The sequence below is a fragment of the Fukomys damarensis genome, unplaced genomic scaffold (genome assembly GCF_012274545.1).
Source record: "Fukomys damarensis isolate Sample0158 unplaced genomic scaffold, DMR_v1.0_HiC HiC_scaffold_16, whole genome shotgun sequence".
NCBI lineage: Eukaryota > Metazoa > Chordata > Mammalia > Rodentia > Bathyergidae > Fukomys > Fukomys damarensis.
In genome coordinates this window covers 24,282,352-24,303,438 of record NW_022900928.1, presented here as the reverse complement: position 1 = coordinate 24,303,438, position 21,087 = coordinate 24,282,352, and the positions used below count along the sequence as shown (strand labels likewise).

General features: G+C 34.7%; 2 protein-coding genes across 2 annotated transcripts; one reads left to right on the top strand and one right to left on the bottom strand.

Moving 5' to 3' along the window:
• The first annotated feature begins 12,867 nt into the window (after positions 1-12,867).
• LOC104857921 (olfactory receptor 52A1) lies at positions 12,868-13,818 on the top strand. Its single transcript, XM_010617988.1, has one exon. It carries the CDS (start codon positions 12,868-12,870, stop codon positions 13,816-13,818), a length of 951 nt encoding a protein of 316 aa, XP_010616290.1.
• A 4,708-nt stretch (positions 13,819-18,526) lies between these two features.
• Positions 18,527-19,447, bottom strand: LOC104857922 (olfactory receptor 52B2). The gene has a single exon (XM_010617989.1). It carries the CDS (start codon positions 19,445-19,447, stop codon positions 18,527-18,529), a length of 921 nt encoding a protein of 306 aa, XP_010616291.1.
• Between the last annotated feature and the right edge of the window lie 1,640 nt (positions 19,448-21,087).

The window sequence follows — 21,087 nt, the reverse complement described above, 5'->3', positions numbered from 1 at the left end:
TTTTTCTTTCTTTTCCTCATTCCACCCTAAAATCTCTTTCTTTTTTCTGTCCTCTCTCTCCAACTCAGTCTCTTGCTCCACCATATTATCCCGCATCTCCCTTTTTATTCCTGCTCCTGCCCTAACTCAGACTTCTTCTTTTATTATTTTTCCTTTTTTGTTTTTTTGTTTTTTTTTTTTTTACTTTATGTTCTTTTCTCCAGTCATTTTATCTCACTCTTGGCTTTGTAGCTTCAAGGGAAGGCAAGTGCCTGTTACTGTTAAGGGGATATATTCTTGTCCTTATTCCTGCACTCTGTCTATCCCCTCTGAAGTTAATAGCTTCATAAAGATAGAAAGGTCATTCTACATCCTCTGGTTTCACTTCAAACCTGCCCCAGTTCCTTCACTTATCTACTCCTCTTGTCCTAACTCAATCTAATCCCCCATCCTAAATGGTAAAGATGCTATATTGAAAAGTGTATTCACTGCAAACAAATTTTGGGCTGCTTCTTGATATTAATTTAATTCACATGGTATAAAGGTAATAGATTAATGACTACCACAAGTGGCCAGTTTGCAAGCTGTGCCTGATCCTATTGGGCTACTGAATGTATCAATTGGGATAAAGGATTGTGATTGATTTAATGAGTTGTTTTCTCTGATATTAAGAAAATAAGGATGTTTATGAGTCATTAGAAACTCAAAAGCTAAAACACAACTATATCAGGAAGATTTAAGTAATACCCAGAAATTAAAGAAAGACAACCCAACAACAAAAATAAAAATGAGAAAAAACTTAAGCAAGACACAAAGACAGATTTCCAGTTCACCAATGGCAAATAGTAGGACAAATGAGGATGAAAAGTCTGATAGTGAATCAGCAGGACACCCTGGACACATAGCACAGGAGGTAACAAAACAGATCAATCAGGCTCTAGAAAAATTCAAATCAGAAATAATTTCCCAGTTAACCATGGAGATGAAGAGCAAAATGGAAGTCATGATTCGAGACTCTAGAAAAGAAACTGACAAAAGAATAGATGAGCTCAAGAACATGATAGAAGCCATGAAGACTCAGCATAAGAAAGAAATGGAATCAATGAATGCCCAACAGAGGAAAGAAATGGAGTCCAAAAAACAGATTCAAACAGATATCCAGGAGATTAAAAACTCTATTGAAAGTGTACACAACAGAATAAAAGATTGAGAAGATAGAATTTCAGATATAGAAGATAGGATCACAGTCAGTGACCATGAAAAAAGAGGTCTCTCAAAAACAGTAAGGGATCATGAGAAATCAATAAAACAACTTCTAGATGATGCAAAGAAAAATAACATAAGACTGATAGGAATTCATGAAAAAGCAGGAGAAAATGCAAATAACTTAAAAAAGCTCTTCACAGAATTAATGACAGAAAACTTCCCAAACAGAAGGGAAGAATTAGACATACAGATAAGTGAGGCATATAAAACTTCATCTAGTCACAATAAAAAAAAGCTTCACCTATACATATAATAATCAAGATCCCAGAAATCCAACAGAAAAACAAAACACTACAAGCACTAAGAGAAAAGAAACAAATCACATGCAAAGGAAAGCCCATTAGAATCACAGCAGACTTTTCAATACAAACCCTTAGGTCAAGGAGAGCCTGGACTGAAGTATTCCAAGTCCTAAAAGAAAATAACCTCCAACCTAGACTGATGTATCCTGCAAAACTCTCTTTCAAAACAGATGGGGAAATAAGATATTTCCATGACAAAGAACACCTGAGAAACTTCATGAACACCAAACCAGCACTGCAAGGAATTCTGAACAATATCCTAGAAAAGGACAATGAAGGTCACAATACCATGAGGCCCAACAGGCCAAATCAAGTAGGCAAGGCAAGAAACTAAAAGGAGAGGGGAGAAAAAGTAAAAAGAGTCAACAAAAGGACAATAACATGATAATAATAAGTCAGAACATATCAATTTTGACCATCAATGTTAATGGCCTCAATTCATCATTCAAGATAAAAAGACTGGCAGAATGGATTAAGAAGCAAAATCCAACAATATGTTGTATACAAGAAGCACACCTAGTGCAAAAGGAGGTCCATAGGCTGAAAGTGAAAGGATGGAAAACAATTATCCATGTGTCAAGAGCCCAGAAAAAAGCAGGGTTAGCAATCTTATACTCAGATAAAGTAAATTTCAAATCAAAACTCATTAAGAGAGACAAAGAAGGACACTACATCCTGGTAAAGGGAACAATTCAAGAGGAAGAGATGACATATATGCATAATCATAAACATATATGCACCAAATATAAATGCCCCCAACTACATAAAACAAATATTAAGTAACATGAAAAACCAAATAAACACTAATGCAATTTTAGTGGGGGATTTAAATGCCTGACTATCACAAATTGACAGATCATCTAGGCAGAAAATCAACAATGAAATAATAGAACTGAACCAATCTTTGGAACATATGGACTTAATAGATGTTTACAGAGTATTCCACTCCACAAAATCAGAATATACATTCTTTTCGGCTGCACACGGATCATTTTCCAAGATGGACCACATATTGGCTCACAGAACAGGTCTCAATAAATGCAAAATAATAGAAATCATCCCCTGTATATTATCAGATCATAGTGCAATCAAGCTGGAGATCAATAGCACAAGGAACTGTAGGAACTTCACAAGCACATGGAAACTGAACACCACTCTCCTAAACAATCAATGGATTACAGAGGAAATTAAAGAAGAAATCAGACAGTTTTTACAAATAAATGAAAATGCCAATACAACATACAGGAATCTACGGGACACAATAAAAGTAGTTCTAAGTGGAAAATTCATAACGTTGAATGCCCACAGTAGGAAAACAGAGCAAGCTCAAATAAACAACCTAATGATGAAACTTAGACTCCTAGAAAAACAAGAGCAAGAAAAACCCAAAGCTAAAACAAGAGAGGAAATTATAAAGATCTGAGCAGAAATCAATGCAATAGAAACTAAGAAAATGATACAAAAAATAAATGAAACAAAGAGCTGCTTTTTTGAAAGAATAACTAAAATCCACAAACCCTTAGCTAATCTTATCCAAAAAAAGGAAAAAAAAGGCTCAGATCCATTCAATCAGGAATTAAAAAGCTGAAGTCACAACAGATCCAAAAGAATTCCAGAAGATCATGAGTACCTACTTCGCGAATCTGTACTCCAACAAAATGGAAAACACAGAAGAAATGGACAGATTTTTAGATATTTACGAATTACCAAAGTTGAACAAAGAAGATAAAAATATTTTAAACACCCCAATTACAGTCAGTGAAATTGAAAATGTACTGAAAAATTGCCAACAAAGAAAAGCCCAGGCCCTGATGGATTCACTGCTGAATTTTACAAGACATTTAGAGAAAGAACTACTGACATTACTCTTCAGACTTTTCAATGAAATCGCAAGGGAAGCTATACTTCCAAATTCATTTCTGGAAGCAAGTATCAGTTTGATTCCCAAACCAGGGAAAGATGCAACTAAAAGGGAGAACTACAGACCAATCTCCTTAATGAATATAGATGCAAAAATCCTTAATAAGATACTATCAAACAGAATACAGAGGATTATGAAGAAGATCATCCATCCTGACCAAGTCGGATTTATTCCAAAGATTCAAGGGTGGTTCAACACACGAAAGTCACTAAATGTAATATGTTATATTAACAAAATCAAGGACAAAAACCATATGATCCTCTCAATAGATACAGAAAAAGCATTTGATAAAATGCAACACCCATTCATGAAAAAAATCCTGCAAAAAATTGGAGTAGATGGTCTATACCTCAACTTAATAAAGGCTGTCTATGAAAACCAAACAGCCAACATCATATTAAATGGCCAAAAACTGAAAATCTTCACGTTAAAATGAGAAACAAGGCAAGGATGCCCATTATCACCACTCCTCTTTGATATAGTTCTGGAAACATTAGCCAGAGCAATGAGACAAGTGAAAAAAATTAAGGCAATAAAGATAGGAAAGGAAGAAGTTAAACTGTCATGATTTGCTGCTGATATGATATTCTACATGGAAGACCCAAAACACTCCACCAAAAGACTTCTAGACTTAATTGACAGATTCAGTAGAGTATCTGGATATAAAGTGAACACCCAAAAATCAATAGCCTTCTTATACACAAAAAAAAGACTCACTGAGAGAGAAATAAGGGAAAAAAAATTCCTTTTACAATAACATCCAAAAAAATGAAGTATCTAGGAATCAACCTAACAAAAGAAGCAAAAGATCTCTACACTGAAAACTATACCACTCTGAAAAAAGAAATTGAAGAGGATATAAAAAAAATGGAAAGATATCCCCTGCTCCTGGGTAGAAAGAATCAACATAGTGAAAATGGCCATACTAACAAAACTTCTATATACATTCAATGCAATGCCATTTGAAATTCCAACACTATATTTCACAGACTAGAAAAAGGAATACAAAAATTCATTTGGAACCATAAGAGACCTGGAATAGTAAAAGCCATTTTAGACAGCAGACACATGGCACTGGGTATAACAGGTCCCAATTTGAAACTATACTGCAAAGCCACTGTGATAAAAACAGCATGGTACTGGCAAAGAAACAAGCCTGAGGATCAGTGGAACAGACTGGAAGACACAAAAACAAACCCAGATGTACTCAGCTACTCCATGTTTGACAAAGGAGCTGACCATCCTCAGTGGAGGAAAAATAGCCTCTTTAATAAATGGTGTTGGAAAAACTGGATTTCAACCTGCCACAGATTAAAACTATACCCTTACCTTTCACCATGTAATAAATTAAAATCCAAATGGATGAAAGATCTAAATATTAACGCAGAAACATTAAACTTGCTGGAAGGTAAGTTAGGCAGAACTCTGGAGGACATTGGCATAGGAAATGACTTTATGAACAAATCCTCAGTAGCACAGGAACTAGCAGATAGAATCAACAAATGGGATCTCATCTTATTAAAAAGTTTCTGTACTGCCAAAGAAACCATCAGCAGAACTAAGAGACAACCTACAATGTGGGAAAAAAAATTTACCAGCTGTTTCTCAGACAAAGGACTATTAAGAATATATAATGAACTCAAAACAATCAGCCCCCCCAAATATAAAAACCCAATTCAAAAATGGGCATCTGAAATGAACAGACATTTCTCAAAGAAGTAAAAGCAGCAAGTAAATATATGAAAAAATGTTCCACATCACTGATCATTTGAGAGATGCAGATGAAAACAACACTGAGATTCCACCTCACCCCACAAAGAATGGCTGCTCTCAAGAAATCACACAATAACAAATGTTGGCGGGGTTGTGGGGAGAAAGGAACCCTTCTCCATTGTTGGTGAGAGTTCAGACTAGTGCAACCACTATGGAAATCAATATGGTGATACCTCAAAGAGCTTGGACTGCAGGTTTCATTTGACCCAGCCATCCCTCTGCTGGGTATCTTTCCAAAAGAACTAAAAAAATCATATCACAGAGAAATATGCACACCCATGTTTATAGCGACACAGTTTGTAATAGCTAAAACTTGAAAACAGACCATTTGCCCATCCGTTGGAAATTGGATAAAGAAGATGTGGTTTTTCTATTAAATGGAATATTACTCAGCCATAAAGAATGAGAAAATAGATTCATTCACAGGAAAATGGATACATATTGAAGATATACTCGTAAGTGAAACAAATAAGGCACACATGTAAATAGCGAATAGTCTCTCTGGTGTGAATAATCTGCAATAATACAGAAGATCCTAATAAGATTACTGACATTTGGAAATGGGAAGAAAGGAGATAAAAGTGTAGGGAAGGTGGGATGGGTAGGGGAAGGGTAAAAAGGGAAAAGAAAAAAAATGTGAGATAATGAAAAGATGGAAATAAATTGTTGGTAGATGGGGAGGGGAGGAGGGGGTGAAGGGAGGGCAGGGACAAGGGGAAAAAATGAGAACGAAGACTTGTCATGTAGAGGTACAAATTCCCAACAATGAATGTAACTGTACTGTATCCCTAAAAATGTACCAATAAACTCAATTAAAGCTGGAAAAAAAATAATAAAAGGGTCAGAAGATAGAATCTCAGATATAGAAGTTAAAATTCCAGTCAGTGACCATGAAAAGAGAGGACTCTTAACAACAGTAGGGATCATAACAAATTAATCCAACAACTCTTATATGATACAAAGAATAATAACATAAGATTCATAGGAATCCAAGAAGTAGCAGGAGAAAATGCAAATAACTTTACAACGCTGTTCACAGAATTATAGAAAACTTCCCAAACAGAGTGGAAGAATTTGACATACAGATAAGTGGGGAATATAGGATTCCAACTAGCCATGATTAAAAAAAAATTCTACACCTAGACATATAATAATCAAGATCTCAGAAACTCAAAAGAAGAACAAAATACTACAAGCAGTAAGAGATAAGAAACAAATTACTTGCAAAGGAAAACCCATCTGAATCACAGCAGATTTTTCAATACAAACCCTTAGGTTAAGGAGAGCCTGGAATGAGGCATTTCAAGTACTAAAAGAAAACAACCTCCACCCTAGACAAAACTTTCTTTCAAAATGGATGGGGAAATAAGATACTTCCATGATAAAGAACACCTGAGAAACTTCATGAATACTAAACCAGCACTACAAGGAATTCTAAACAATACCCTAGAAAAAGATAATGAAGGTAACAACACAATGAGGCCCACCAGAGCAAATCAAATAGGCATTGTAAGAAACTAAAAGGAGAAGGTGAAAAAAATATGACAATAATAAGTTAGTACATACCAGTTACAACTATCAATATCAATGGACTCAATTCACCAATTAAGAGAAATAGACTGGCAGAATGGATTAAGGAGCAAAATCCAATAATATGTTGCATACAAGACTCACCTCGTGTAAAAAGAAGCCCATGGTCTGAAAGTGAAAGGCCAGAAAACTTCTTCATGTAACAGAAGCCCATAAAAAAGCAGGGGTAGCAGTCTTATTTACAGATAAAGTAAGTTTCAAACCTAAACTGATAGAAAGAGACAAAGAAGGTCACTATATCCTTGTGAAGTGAACAATTCAAGAGGAAGATATAGAAAATAATTTATTTTTAATCTATTGAGTATGTTAGCACATATGCTTCTTTTCTCTTTTTTTCTTTTTTCTTTTTCTTCCCCTGGTGCTGGGGATTAAACTAAGCACATTGTTCTGGCTAGGCAAATGCAGAACTACTGAGCTAAATTTCAGGTTTTACATTTTATATTTTGAAAATTTATCAACACATTAATTTTTGTCTTTATATTTTGGTCTACCAAATTGATGAGTTATTTTGGTTCTCATTTTCTTGGCTTTTTTATTGGAGAATTTATGAAATCTGTATATATGAGTAGTATGAAATGTATTAAGGTCCATCCTTCATTTTCCTCTTACATCTCTGCCTTCTACAAACCTCCTTTTCTGTCACTACAGCTTATGTGTTGGAAATTTGTTAAGACAAATTTTGTTATGTTATCAATACATTTTTGTACCTATTTTTTACTGATAATGAATATTAATTTTTAAGTAAATTTTATCATAACTATACTTAATAAATGGATAATAAATCATTAATATCATTTAGTACCTGGTACATATTACAAATTCACCAACTCCCTCAAAGATGATATCTTTTCTCAAGTCACACAGATCACAAACATTCCACACATCACTGCACTGTTTTATTATACCTAAGTGTACATTTTATTGTAGAAAATATGCCTTGTGTATATGTGGGGGGAGTATGTTTTTACACATATGTGTGCACTATTAAATGAGAAACATGGCCACGAATGTGGTAGGATTTTGCACATTTGGCATATCGATAGTTTCTCTGGCAACCTTATGATTTCTCTAAATTACATGCTTGATTTAATTCATAGTCATTCATTTGGGAAGAATATTACATATGTATGGATGTTAAATTCAATTATGCTTATAAAAATACAATAAAAATAAGTATGGGATATAATAAAATAGAAACATAAAAATCTGATCTTAAAAAGGTAAACTCTTTTAGTTGCTTTTGGAATTCATAAATATTTCTTTTCTGTCAGAAGTTTTGTTAGAAAATGTAAGTGATATAATCAACAAGCATATGATATTTATCAAATTAATAAAACCAAATTTATAAATCATAAAATTTTGAGGACAGTTTCTCAACTATAATATGTAACTTTGTTTTATTTGTAATTGCATTATTTCAAAAATATTATAAGAAAAGAAAAAAGTACATATAATATTTGAAGATCATATCAAACTAATAATGTATTTTATCAGTTTGTGTTGCATAAATTTTTATTTCATATTCTTTTTTTGCTGTTATATATATGTATATTTGAAATTTTTTATTTAGTACCTTCATTTCTTGTTGTCATGTATGTTTGCAATCTTTAATAAAAAATAAATAAATAAATTTCTCTGTTTAATTTGCAATTCTTTTTATTTTTATTAAAAATCTTTGGTTACTGATTATAAAACTAATTCTTTTAGATTATATACATCTTCAACTCTGGATTCACTTTAATCTTTAGTTTTGCTATATCACATATGTTTTTTCAGTTTTATAGTTTTATTCTTACTCAATTAAAATAAAGTCAATTCTTCCTATGATTTTTGCTTTAGCTCACAACTTATTGAGATGTGTGCTATTTGGTTTCCAAATATTTTTGATGAACATTTCATTACTAATTTCTAATTTAGTTTTATTGCTATCAGGGCATACTTTTAGAAGTTTAAATGTTTGAATAATGTTAGGGTTTGCTTTTGGCCAGTTAAACATCTATTCTACATGTTCTTGAAATGAATTGCATGGGAAGGGAGGAGGTGGTAAAGGGAGGGCAGGGGTATGGGGAAAAATGAGAACCAAGACCTGTCATGTAAAGGTACAAGATCCCAATAATGAATGTAACTGTACTGTATACCTAAAATGTACCAATAAACTCAATGAAAGAGGGAAAAAAAGACTATGGTTTCAATATTCATCCATTTAGCTATAAATGCCTCTAATATCTCATTCTTTATAGCTGAGTGGTACTCCGTTTTATTTAAAAAAAAAACATAAGTATTCTTTATCCAGTCTCCAGTTAATGTGCAATTGAGCTGTTTCCATATTTTAGCTATTACAAACTGTGCTGCCATGAACATGGGTGCACATATATCGCTGTGATATGATTCTTTTAATATTTTTGGAAACATGCCCAGGAGAGGAATAGCTGGGTCAAATGGGACCTCTAATCCCAGCTCTTTGAGTTATCTCCATATTGATTTCCACAGTGATTGCACCAGTCTGCACTCTCACCAACAATGGAGAAGGGTTCCTTTCTACCCACAACCCCACCACATTTTTTATTGTGTGAATTCTTGATAGGAGCCATTGTTTCTGGGGTGAGGCGGAATCTCAGTGTTATTTCTCTCTGATTTTCTTTTCCCACATTTCAAATGATTGCAGATCATCATGCTCTGACTCATGACTCAATATTTCCTTGTTCTCATTATTTCTGATGAAGTGCCTAAATATATTTTGGCTAGAACTGTCAAGTAATGAACATATTTCTTCTGCAAAGTAGGGACTGGCCTCAGAAGGGTGATAACCACTCCAGGGATCAGATTTGTGATATCCTCTTGAGATCATTTCAGATTCTACAAAAAGCCAGGGGAAGAAAGTGCTAAAGGAAGAAGATGAGAGACACTTAGTTATTAATACCTTTCTGAATCTAAAATCTGTCAGAAAATGTATTTTCTATCCACTGTGCTTGTAGTCCTGCTAGGTATTTGTTTATTTGGGTGAGTTTCTTCTCCGTGTTCTAGGAATGCTTATAGTTGAGGACTGTTAATTGTAGAAAAATTAAAGAGGGAATAGAAAAAAAAACTAATTGAATGATCTTAATCCCGTTTTAGCAAAATTTCTGTTGGCCTGGTCAACTTGCTTTTCTCTATCTAAAATGTATGTTTGGTTGTCTTATGACCAATTTGTAAGACATACTAGATTCATGTCACTGAGAGATCGAAGAGAAACAAATATGATTTAAAACTCTCATTATAATTGAATATGAAGAAACTTAATGGATGCTTCTGATAATTGAGCAAGATGAAAACAAGAATGACTTTCCAATGTCATTTTTATGTACAAGTAATTGTAACAGTTCTTGGTTTATTAAAATTTTAAATAAGAAGAGATACTCTGAGTTTGTGTGTGCTGTGTGTGTGTGTGTGTGTGTGTGTGTTTGTGTTTTAAAGATGTGGACAGATGACAAAAAGAATATAAGTATTCTACTGTCTGTGACAGTTTCATTATCTGATTGTATTGTTGTAGTGTCTATAGTGACCTAAGCTCAAAGTCCACCCCCTGAAATGTAATCTTTTCTGTAAAAGAGACATTAACATTTTCCCTTTTTTACTTATTTTCTGTCTTTTACTTATTTTCTGTCTTCATTTACTATACCCGTCTCATTTTCCACTACATTACCAGGTTCATTTTCTGAAATGGCACACAATGCATACTTTACTGTCAGAGAAGCAATCTTTAAATTAGTCTTCCCGTTCATGCCATTCCTACCTCCTCACTGAAACTTTAGAAGGGGATACGATTATTTGTCAGGTGAATTTGCTCCATTGTTTTAATGTTCTCAATTTGTTGACTCCACCGAGGTGCGCACAGGCCTGGGGCATCACGCAGCTGCTTCAGTACTGATCATTGTGCTCATGTGAATGTCACATTGTTTCTGCTTATGTGAATGTCACATCCTCCAGGTCTGGCTGATCGAAGTAGTTCAGCTCTGGAAATTCACTTTCTAATGGAGTTTTTAACCAATTCTTTCTTCAGAGTCTTTTTCCTTTGTGTATTCTGTCTTATGTTTCTTCAAGAAACAAGTAGTGGGCCAGGGATTTGGCTCAGTAGCACTGCCGTCTGCCTTGAGAGCACAAGTTACTGAGTTCAATCCCCTAAAGAAAGAAAGAAAGAAAGAAAGAAAGAAAGAAAGAAAGAAAGAACAAGAAAGAAATCAGCATCTGTCTTCACAGAAGTCCTCAGTACTTCTGACAAGCATTTCCTACCAGATATGAATTGCTTAATGAAATTATAAATCATTAGTTATTATGGTGATACTAGAGCTAACTTTTACTTTTATCCCTAATTAGATTAACAACAAATTCATAAATAATTGCCTTAAATGTACTTTCTTTCTGCAGCTGCAGTAGGTTTTACATTCAACAGTGTGTGTCACCTTCATCTTCACCAGATAAATTAACCTATATTAGCAATCGCTTTTAGGGAATTCATCACTATTTCCACCTAACTTCATTTCATATTGATTTCAAAAGGAATTTGTTTATATAAAGTATATATATTTATTCTATATCTATTGTCTTGGCCTTAGCTTGTTGATGTTTGTTGCTACTGCATCTCATGAAACAAGATCTTCTACTTTCTATCGATTGCTTAAACTTTTATATTTTATTACATTGGTGAATACCTAACTTTATCCACATAATGTGTTACTACTGACTATGAATCAGTCCATTCTTTTTCTGGAATTTTACAAAAGTAGCTTGTCTAGCTTCCTATCAGTGAAAAGAAGCCTAATTCAGAGAAGTTCTCCTTTTTCAGTTGATGTACTTGGCTGTGGCACAATTATAGGAAAATAGTATAAAAATTTTAAGCTTATGCAACTGTCCAGGGAAATCATATATTTAAATCTAATTATAGATAATGTTGTTTTAAACTTTATTTGGTCGTTTTCCAAAGAAAGAAGTGAAGTAAAATATAAAAATGACCAGACATTTAGGGTGGACGAGAAGAGAGACAGTATATTCAAAAGGGTCAGGAGTTATTTTCACTTCCAAGTAGTAAAATGAAATGGAAAGATGCACCTAAGTTACATTGAGATCTACTACAGCCCAAATCTTTGCATCTCAGGCACATTAATGGCCTGAATGTATTTAATCCACAGAGATTATCCAACAGGAGAGGTGTTTAGGGTGAACAACCAGTTTATTGACCCTTCATATTTCACTAACCTCTTACCTATTTCCTCAACTTTCCTTTCTTGTCAGATCTCTGAGTATTCAGATCATTTTCCATTCCATTCTGTTAATACTCATGATGGATAGTAACTGCAAGTGCAACATGCTCGGCCACTACTGAATAAAGAATCAACTATCAAATTCCTCCAGGAACCTAAAACCTTGACCCATCCATAAATAATCCAATCAATATTGCTTAAAGAAGAAAACTCTTAAATTGGTTCAGCAATTGATTCCTAAACTGTGAAAAAAAAAATGTAGTTTACAATTTAAACATGAGAACATTTGAAGACCGAACAATGTTTCACAACGGAACATTCTGAACTTCGAGTTAATTGGAAAGGGTTTATGGGATTGAGGACATATAGTATGGCTTCAAGCATCACGGAGGAATTTATCCTAATCTTTATTGTGTCTGGAGTTTCAAGATAGATGTAAACAAAAAATTAAGATTGCCACCTCTGATGCCTTCTGAGAAGACTTTGGAGGCTAGCAGAATTGGTGTTCTGTTCATTGGACACCATAGTTTCCATTTAAACAAGTTCTTAGGAATGAACTTTGGATTGCATTTCTTATCCACAAATATGCACTTTTTTTTTTTTAAGATAGCACTCTATTCTGATGTTGAAATGAATTGATACCTAAAGATTAAAGATTAAAGCTGCATGGTCAAATTTCCATCCATATTTATCATGTTCCAAGAGGGAATACGAGGACAGCTCCCTTCTCCTTCTCATTCTTAATTTTTCTCTGAATAGGTCACAGAATAAATGGTGATTTGAGGATACAACCAGCCTCATGGGGTCCACCAACATTTCATATCTAAACCCAAGGACAGTGATCTTGATTGGTATCCCTGGACTAGAGAATGTGCAGTTTTGGATTGGATTTCCTTTCTTTGGACTGTGCTTGGTAGCTCTGCTGGGGAACATTCTATTACTAATCATTATCCCTAAAGAACGCAGTTTACACCAACCCATGTACATCTTCCTGGCAGTATTGGCCGCTACTGACTTAGGTCTTTGTGTAGCTATTGCACCTAAGATGTTGGCTATTTTCTGGTTTGGCTCTCGCTCCATGGCTTTTGATGCGTGCCTCACCCAGCTCTTCTTCGTTCACGCCTTGCAGGGCATGGAATCTGGCATGCTCTTGGCTATGGCCTTTGACCGTTACATTGCCATCCGTCATCCATTGAGGTATATATCCATCCTCACACCTTTCTTTCTAGCTCGAGTGGTGCTGATGGTGGCAATCCGGGCAACCGTACTGGTTGGGATTTTGCCCATTTTATTGAAACAACTGAAACTTTTCCACTCTTTCATTGTTGTCCATTCTTACTGTGAGCACATGGCTGTAGTCAAGATGGCTGCAGAAGACATTCATATTAACAAGTCATATGGGCTCTTTGTGGCTTTTGCAATTCTAGGGTTTGACATAGTCTTTGTCTTCATCTCCTACATTCTGATTTTTCAGGCAGTATTTCATCTTCCCCAGAAAGAGGCACGAATCAAAGCCTTCAATACTTGTACTGCTCATATTGTTGTCTTCTTGGAATTTTACATCCTTGCTTTTTTTTCTTTCTTCAGTCACCGTTTTGGTCATGTGTCACCATATGTCCACATCCTCTTGTCTACCCTCTACTTACTTGTTCCCCCTGCCCTTAACCCTCTTGTCTATGGTGTGAAGACCAAGGAGATTCGCATAAAGGTTGCTCAGGCTTTTATTCTGAAATTTGATACCCAGCAGTGACATCACAGACAATATGTAAGAGGAAAAATACCCATTTGCCTGTTCATGGTGAAAACTCTTGTATAATTGCAGTGGAATCTTTGCATTACAATGATCTCCCCTAAAGAATTTATATTCCCTAAAGAAGAAAGCCAATAAATTTGCATATAAACTATGCATGTACCTTATAAATACTTTCCATACCTGCTCTGTCCCTTTTTAACTCTCTTCAGTTTTTCCTTTTGCTGTTTTCTCGCTGTCCTCATTTCTTCTTTTTTCTTTCTATCCTGACTTCTTCTTTTCTGTTCCTTATCAATCACGTATTTCTTGCGTCTTTCTGTAAGACCAAAGTGAGTTTATTGTTTGGATATGTAAGAGTGACAGAAGCATCCTTTATATTGCTATAGAGATTATATAGAAATAGTAGGCAAATATAATTAATTATTTAGTCGATAGTAAGATTTTAAATAATAGATTGTTTCATACGTAAGAAGGAATAATATTTTAAAAGAAATTATAAAAGAAAGAAAGTTCAGTGCAAATGAGAGATTTGAGCAACAAATTTTATATCAGATAGGGAAATTTTACTTACTATAATTCCAATCACTTTTTTAAATCACTATCATAATTCATATATATGTGCAGTTGTGTGACTCTTCCTGGAGTATGGAAATAGCAAAAAGAAGATTCATCTCTGCCTCAATGGGGATCAAACTATATAAATCCAGCCAGGCATGGTGGTGCATGCCTGTAATCCCAGCACTTGGGAGGCTGAGGCAGGAGGATCTCTGTGAGTTCAAGACCAGCCTGGACTACATAGTCAGTTTCAGGTCAGTCTCAACTATATAGTGAGACCTTGTCTCAAAAACAAAAACAAAAACAAAAACTATATAAATCCTTTCTCAGTAGGGGATTATATGCTAATAGTCCAGTCTTTTGACACTTGTTTTTATTTAACTATAAAAATATAGTCTTTTATTGAATAAGAAAATGACTCCAATTTTGAGACCAGCATTGCTTCTGATAGCCTTGGAAAGAGCGTGTTATCTGCTGGTGTAAGTTAAACTCATAATAAATAGATTCATTTTTTAAACCAAAGTCCATTAGGAGAAAATATGGAGAGTTTTTAGATGTAATCTGTTAGGTTAATCAGGTTCTGTGATGAGCATGCAACAGTGTCCCTTTTCCTATTCTGTCACAGTGAATCAAAAGGACTTGTAAGCTAGAGAAGAACAAAACACTGAGACATTTAGCTGTGTTCTCAGTTTCCTTGTCATGTCAAATAGTTTTCTCAAGGGTGTCTGTTAAGAGAAGGCAATACACCATTCACATTCACTGGTTCTAATTATAAAAAGAAAAGAGGTACAACTTCCCCTAGAGATGAATAGCAGTGATTAATGCTCTAAATGGACATCAATCTCCTTAGCCCATTTCCTTTCCAGAAATTTCTCATACACAACTTGTTTTCCCATTTAATCAACAATACCTGGGTGTGCGTACTTGTAATCTTATTGGTTGGTCACGGTTTTGCCCCACTTTTAACCTGCCTCACCTCATGGTTTTGCTCAATAAAACAATGTAGAAAAGCAAAGAGGGTGGGCAACCCACTTTCCGGTCCCCTTTCTGTGTCTCTCAGACAGAAGCTATCTTTCTTTCAAAACTTTGTTCCTACTCTTGACCTCCATTGTTCCTAGAACTCACTCTTCCATTTTAGAGACCATGAACTCATGCTTTGTATATCTAGTATGTTTGGGAGTCATGTCTCTTCCCCCTATGTCATACCCTCAGATCTTTCCAGCCTCAAGCGCTTTTTGTAATGAAGCCACCAGGTGCAGCACCATAAGTGAGAATAGTAAGCTAAGTTCAGCCAACCAAAGAGCTAAATTCTGCAGTTGTTTGTAACTCTGCAAAAGATAACTTTAATAAATGAGAAGCAGAATTTACTTTAGAGAACAAATTGGACCGCTGGTGCTTAGAGAGAATGTCATAAATAATATTCAAAACCAGGATTGAAGAGACCTCACTCTGAGACTACTGCAGTGGAGAGGAAAATGAGGCAGGAAAACAAAATGCTGACCTCTACTTAGCCTCTTCCATGTCTGCTCTGTTCCTATTTTCTTCCCTTATTTTCTTCTCTTATTTTATTTTCCTATTCTATTATTTTAGTGGGTGGGTTAAATGTTTAAATGAATACATTATCTCATGGCCTTTTTCTCAGGAGACAAATTATTTGAAAATGAGTGTTATCATTCATAGGAAAATGGATACATATTGAGGATATACTCAAGTGAAATAAATAAGTCACACATGTGTAAATACCAAATAGTTTCTATGGTGTGAAAAACTATAATTGTACATAAGATCCTAAAGGTATAAAGGGGCTAAAGGTATAGGGAAAGTGGGAAGGGTAGGGGAAAATATATAAGGGAAAAGAAAAAAATATGAGAAAATTAAAAAATGGGAATAAAGTATTTGTAAATAGGGAAGGGAGGAGGGGGTGAAGGCAGGGCAGGGTTATGGGGAAAAATGAGAACCAAGACCTGTCCTGTAAAGGTACAAGATCCCAATGATAAATGTAACTGTACTGTATACCTAAAATGTACCAATAAACTCAATGAGAAAAAAATGAGATTTATGCATTCAAAATATTTATTAAACTCATGCCATGAAAATTCTAGATCCTATGAAAACAAGAATAGACTGTTCATTTTAGGGTAGAAACTTTGAAAGAGTCAATGTCATATTTTGTGATTTGAACCATTATTGAGGGAAGAAAAGAGGCCATTAGGAAAAGGAAATAATCAGTAAAGGGAAATAAGAAGAGTAACTTCAAAGAAGGCAGAAAGAAGGAAGCATGCGTATGGATGGATTCTAGAAGCTGAATAAGCGAATGTGGTGGCAACATGGAGATGGACTGTCAACTTATTCGAGCAAAAATTGGTGAATGAAAACTTGGTGTATGATAACTCCATGGAGATTAATATATATTAATATGTATATTATTATATATGTTTCTATACATATACATAGTGTTTTGCATGTATGACAGAGGAGGTGTATGAATATATAGATATATGAGCATGAAATCTTGAGTCAGAGAGACAGAGCTAGTAAGTTGTTTATACATAGATAAAGGGATTAGAGGTATGTATATGAAAAAGTGTATATTTATGCGTATTTGTGAGGTTAAATATAATCTGTGCTTGTGTTTGTTCTACATTCACCTAGGGATATGCAGCTGTAAGAAACAGAGGTGAGAGTTTAAGTGTGAGTTTCCCATCTATATTCCTTGGTTTACTCTTGCCTAATGATATCTGTAACAGTGAGATATTAGTTTAAAGCCTGTGAACAACTGAACTACCTGGCATGGCCCCTGCTGGTAACTACAAGTCACTGGAGCAGGAATGGCAAAGTTGCACAAACAACTGTGATACAAAGCAGATCGTAGGCAACAAAATCTGGAAAAAACCCTAAGTCAATCAAAGGTTAGATTGATATCATTTACAGATAGTCATTAAGGACAACAATTGAGATAAATGTCTCAATGTGAGAAAAATTTTCACTAAGGAAAATTGAGCTAACATGCCTTCCAACTGTCAGGAAAAACAGCTAAAGTGGTAAGGAATATATAATTCTTTACAAATGAAACAGTCAAGTTTGGCTGAATTGATGGTTCTTCCATGATTTGTTGAGAACAGGATGCCTGGCGAGGTAGGCTGGTGGTCAGTCACGTTGTAATTTTAACATCACACAGTGACATTAAGTTTTAACCTTGAGAAACAGAATGTTGAAGGTTTTAAGTGGATGAAATGAGCTATTTGTTTGAGAAAGACAACTCCAGCTGCCGTGTTAACAACGTTGAACAAGAGAGAAATGAGAGATAGGAAGGTTAATTAGAAAGATTTTATATTCTAGAAATGCATGCAAGTGACAAAGGTATAAGGTAGAAAACAGGTAGTAGAAATGTACAACCTAATTATTGTGATCAGTTGTATGAAGATACAGAAAAAGTAGGCAATTTCAAGTTTCTAAAAGGAATTTAATTCGAGTCCAATGAACAAAGGGGGCAAATATAGGGAACCAATTTAGTTGGCCAGTAGATCAAGAGTTTATCAACAATGCAATATTTATTGTATATTACTGAAGATGATATTTCCCTTTTGTTTTCTTTAGTTTTTCTAAAGCACTTGAGCAGAGAAAGGTAGCTCATTACTCACTTATGTACTTACAGAAATTTGTATATACTTATTTTATTGGGATTATTTTCCAAGATACATTATTTTGCACTGGTGAAATAGTTAAAATGGAAATATGGAAGAGAAAAATTAAATCAACACACATTTTAATAATTATTTTTATCCAAGAATCTAAATAATATGCACCTAAATTGTATTTAACCTCATTTGTAAAGTGTCTCTAATTTATATGACATGATGTGATTAAACAATAAAATATGGAGCAAAACATTATACTATTTTATTGTTTATATAACTGTTTAAGGAATGTTCTGTTTATAAGAATTTCATAACAATTGGACCTGGTAGAAAAAAAAAATGCTCAGAATACATTCCCGAAGAGTCTCTTTTACATCGGTTATTCATTTTCTTTCAAAACCTCAATCCTGGAAGGAATTATCTTTACTTATAACCTAATATTACATCCAGCTCCACATCACCAGCTCTCCTGTCCATCAAAGGTACCAACCTCAATCTGCCTGACCGTGGAAGATTCACAATACCCACTCCCGGATTTGTTGGGTCCGTGCTCCATAAATCAGAGGGTTAACCATGGGAGGGACCAGGAAGTAAAGGTTGTCAATGATGATCTGTAGATGGGGAGCCATACGGTAGCCGAAAATCTGGGCCAGGACAGAAAAGACAACAGGAGAATAAAAGAGGCCAATAACACAAAAATGAGAGCCACATGTGCTGAGAGCTTTGCCTCGTGCTTCGCAAGACGGTATCCGAAAGACAGCGTGAAGGATGAGTCCATAGGACAGAATGATAAAAAACAAATCAAATCCCACGGATGCTACTATAACCATGAGGCCATAGACAATGTGGTCAGAGATGTCTCCACAGGCTATCATCACCACAGCCATGTAGGCACAGTAAGAGTAAGCAATTACGTGGGTTTGGAAGCTTTCCAGTCTTTTTGCCAAGATGGGTGCTGGGGTCAGCACTGCTATTGCTCTTGCCAGGATAGCTAGTGCCATCTTTACAAGTACTTTCATATCAAAGATGGTTACATATCTCAGAGGATACCAGATAGCCACAAATCTGTCAAAAGCCATGGCCAGGAGGATCCCAGATTCCATGACATAAAAGGAAGGGATGAAAAACATCTGTGTGAGGCAGGCATCAAAGCTGATTTCCTTGGCATTCATCCAGAATATACCCAGCATGCGGGGCACAGTGACACTGACCAAGCAGAGGTCAACAACTGATAGCATAGCCAGGAGGAGAAACATGGGCTCATGAAGACTCTTCTCTATCCGGATGATACATACAATGGTGATGTTGCCCATGATCGTAATGACAAATATCAAGAAAAAAGGCACAGAGAACCAGCCGTGGGAAGATTCCAGGCCAGGTATTCCAGCTAGAACAAATTTCAAGGGCCGAGGAATGGAGTTGTTGCACGTAGACATCCTTAGCCTGAACCCCTAAAGATTTGATTCCTAGGGAGGAAGGCACAGAAGCATTTTGGTCACTGAATTATCTGCAGCTACGTATTGTTGGTTATAATAGTGTTTTACGGAGATAGTTGTGATTATATTATGTAAACTAAGCATCAAATAGTCTTCAGCTATTCAGGATGCATAGGAGGATCATTCTGGACAAATTTCTTTGCAAAAGGAAGAAGCACGCTCAGGAATAAACTCTGCATAAATATATAACAAGTTCACAGTTTAGCATTTGCTGCAGCCCGGATTCTGTCTAACATTGAACACTTGCAATTCTCCAGCATTAATTCCTGGATACTGGACATGGAAAGACAATATTTATCACATCATAGGCAGGGATTAGTTGTATAAAAGATCCAGAAAGCAGAATTTTAACATCAAAAGAAGCTAATTTAAAGATATAGTACGTGGATCCTCAGTTTCTGGAACTAGATTTGGTGTTTGGGGATTCTTCCCTGAAGTATTTAGCCACCCAGTGTTGATTTTAGCAAAGGATCTAGGAAAACTGTTGATATTTTATGTGCAGAGTATGATGGCTGGAGGAATAATGGCTGTTTTGGATGACAAAAGTAAAATCTAAAAATGTTTCAATAAAAATTAAACTACTGTTAAATTTCCAATAATCCTTGGTTGGGAAGTGGAGACAGAGCAAAAGAAATGAATGGTCTTCTGTATATACTATTTTTGTATATGCTTTTTTTTGTATAGACTTCTATGTATGCTTTAGTTTTGTATGGAGAACATAGTTTGAGAGTTATTGGCAATAATTATGTCTATAGAGGGCCGGGGATTTAGCTTAGTGGTTCCGGCGCCTGCCTTACAAGCACAAGGGCCCGAGTATGTTCCCCAGTACAAACAAACAAATGAACAAGCAAAAAACAATTATTATTATTATTTCTATAGAAAGAAAGTTGTCTTCTATGTGCTAAATATTTTAACCTATATAACTATAATAGAAAACGTTCACAAATTTGCATATATAAGGCAAGCCATAGATTAATAAATATATTATCAATATATTTAATAAATATATTGAAAATAGAAAGAGCAAAATATATGAAAGTAAATATAAGATTACAAAATCAAGACTTTAAAAATTCTATGATTCTCATTATAGACTCCATATTTGTTTAAAAATATTTCCAGTATATCATATTTATAAAAACTATCAGAAAATGAGAAATGTTTCTAAAATCTTAAGTTTAAAAATAGAAAAGCATACCACAAGTTACTTAAAAGTTAAATATAGTAATAGTAATATTGTGACATAGAAAATTGATTTTACTTTTTGATTAATCTGTATTACTGGTCATTTTATTTATACCTGTATCAATTTAATTTCAGGTCTTAATTTAGTATGTCTTAATTTATTTTTAATGTCAGTACATTATTTTTAAGTTTCTGCTCAATAATTATGTTTTTATATAAGCCACATAAAGTAAACAAAAAATTTGGCTTACATTGTATACACTGTGAGTACATTTTTTGCTAATTAAACCACTCCATATGTAGGAGCCCAAAATAGGATGGCATGTCTACTAATATACAATCGTAGCTTATAAACTTCATAAATTCTCATCCAAGTACAAGAATAAAAGTATTAC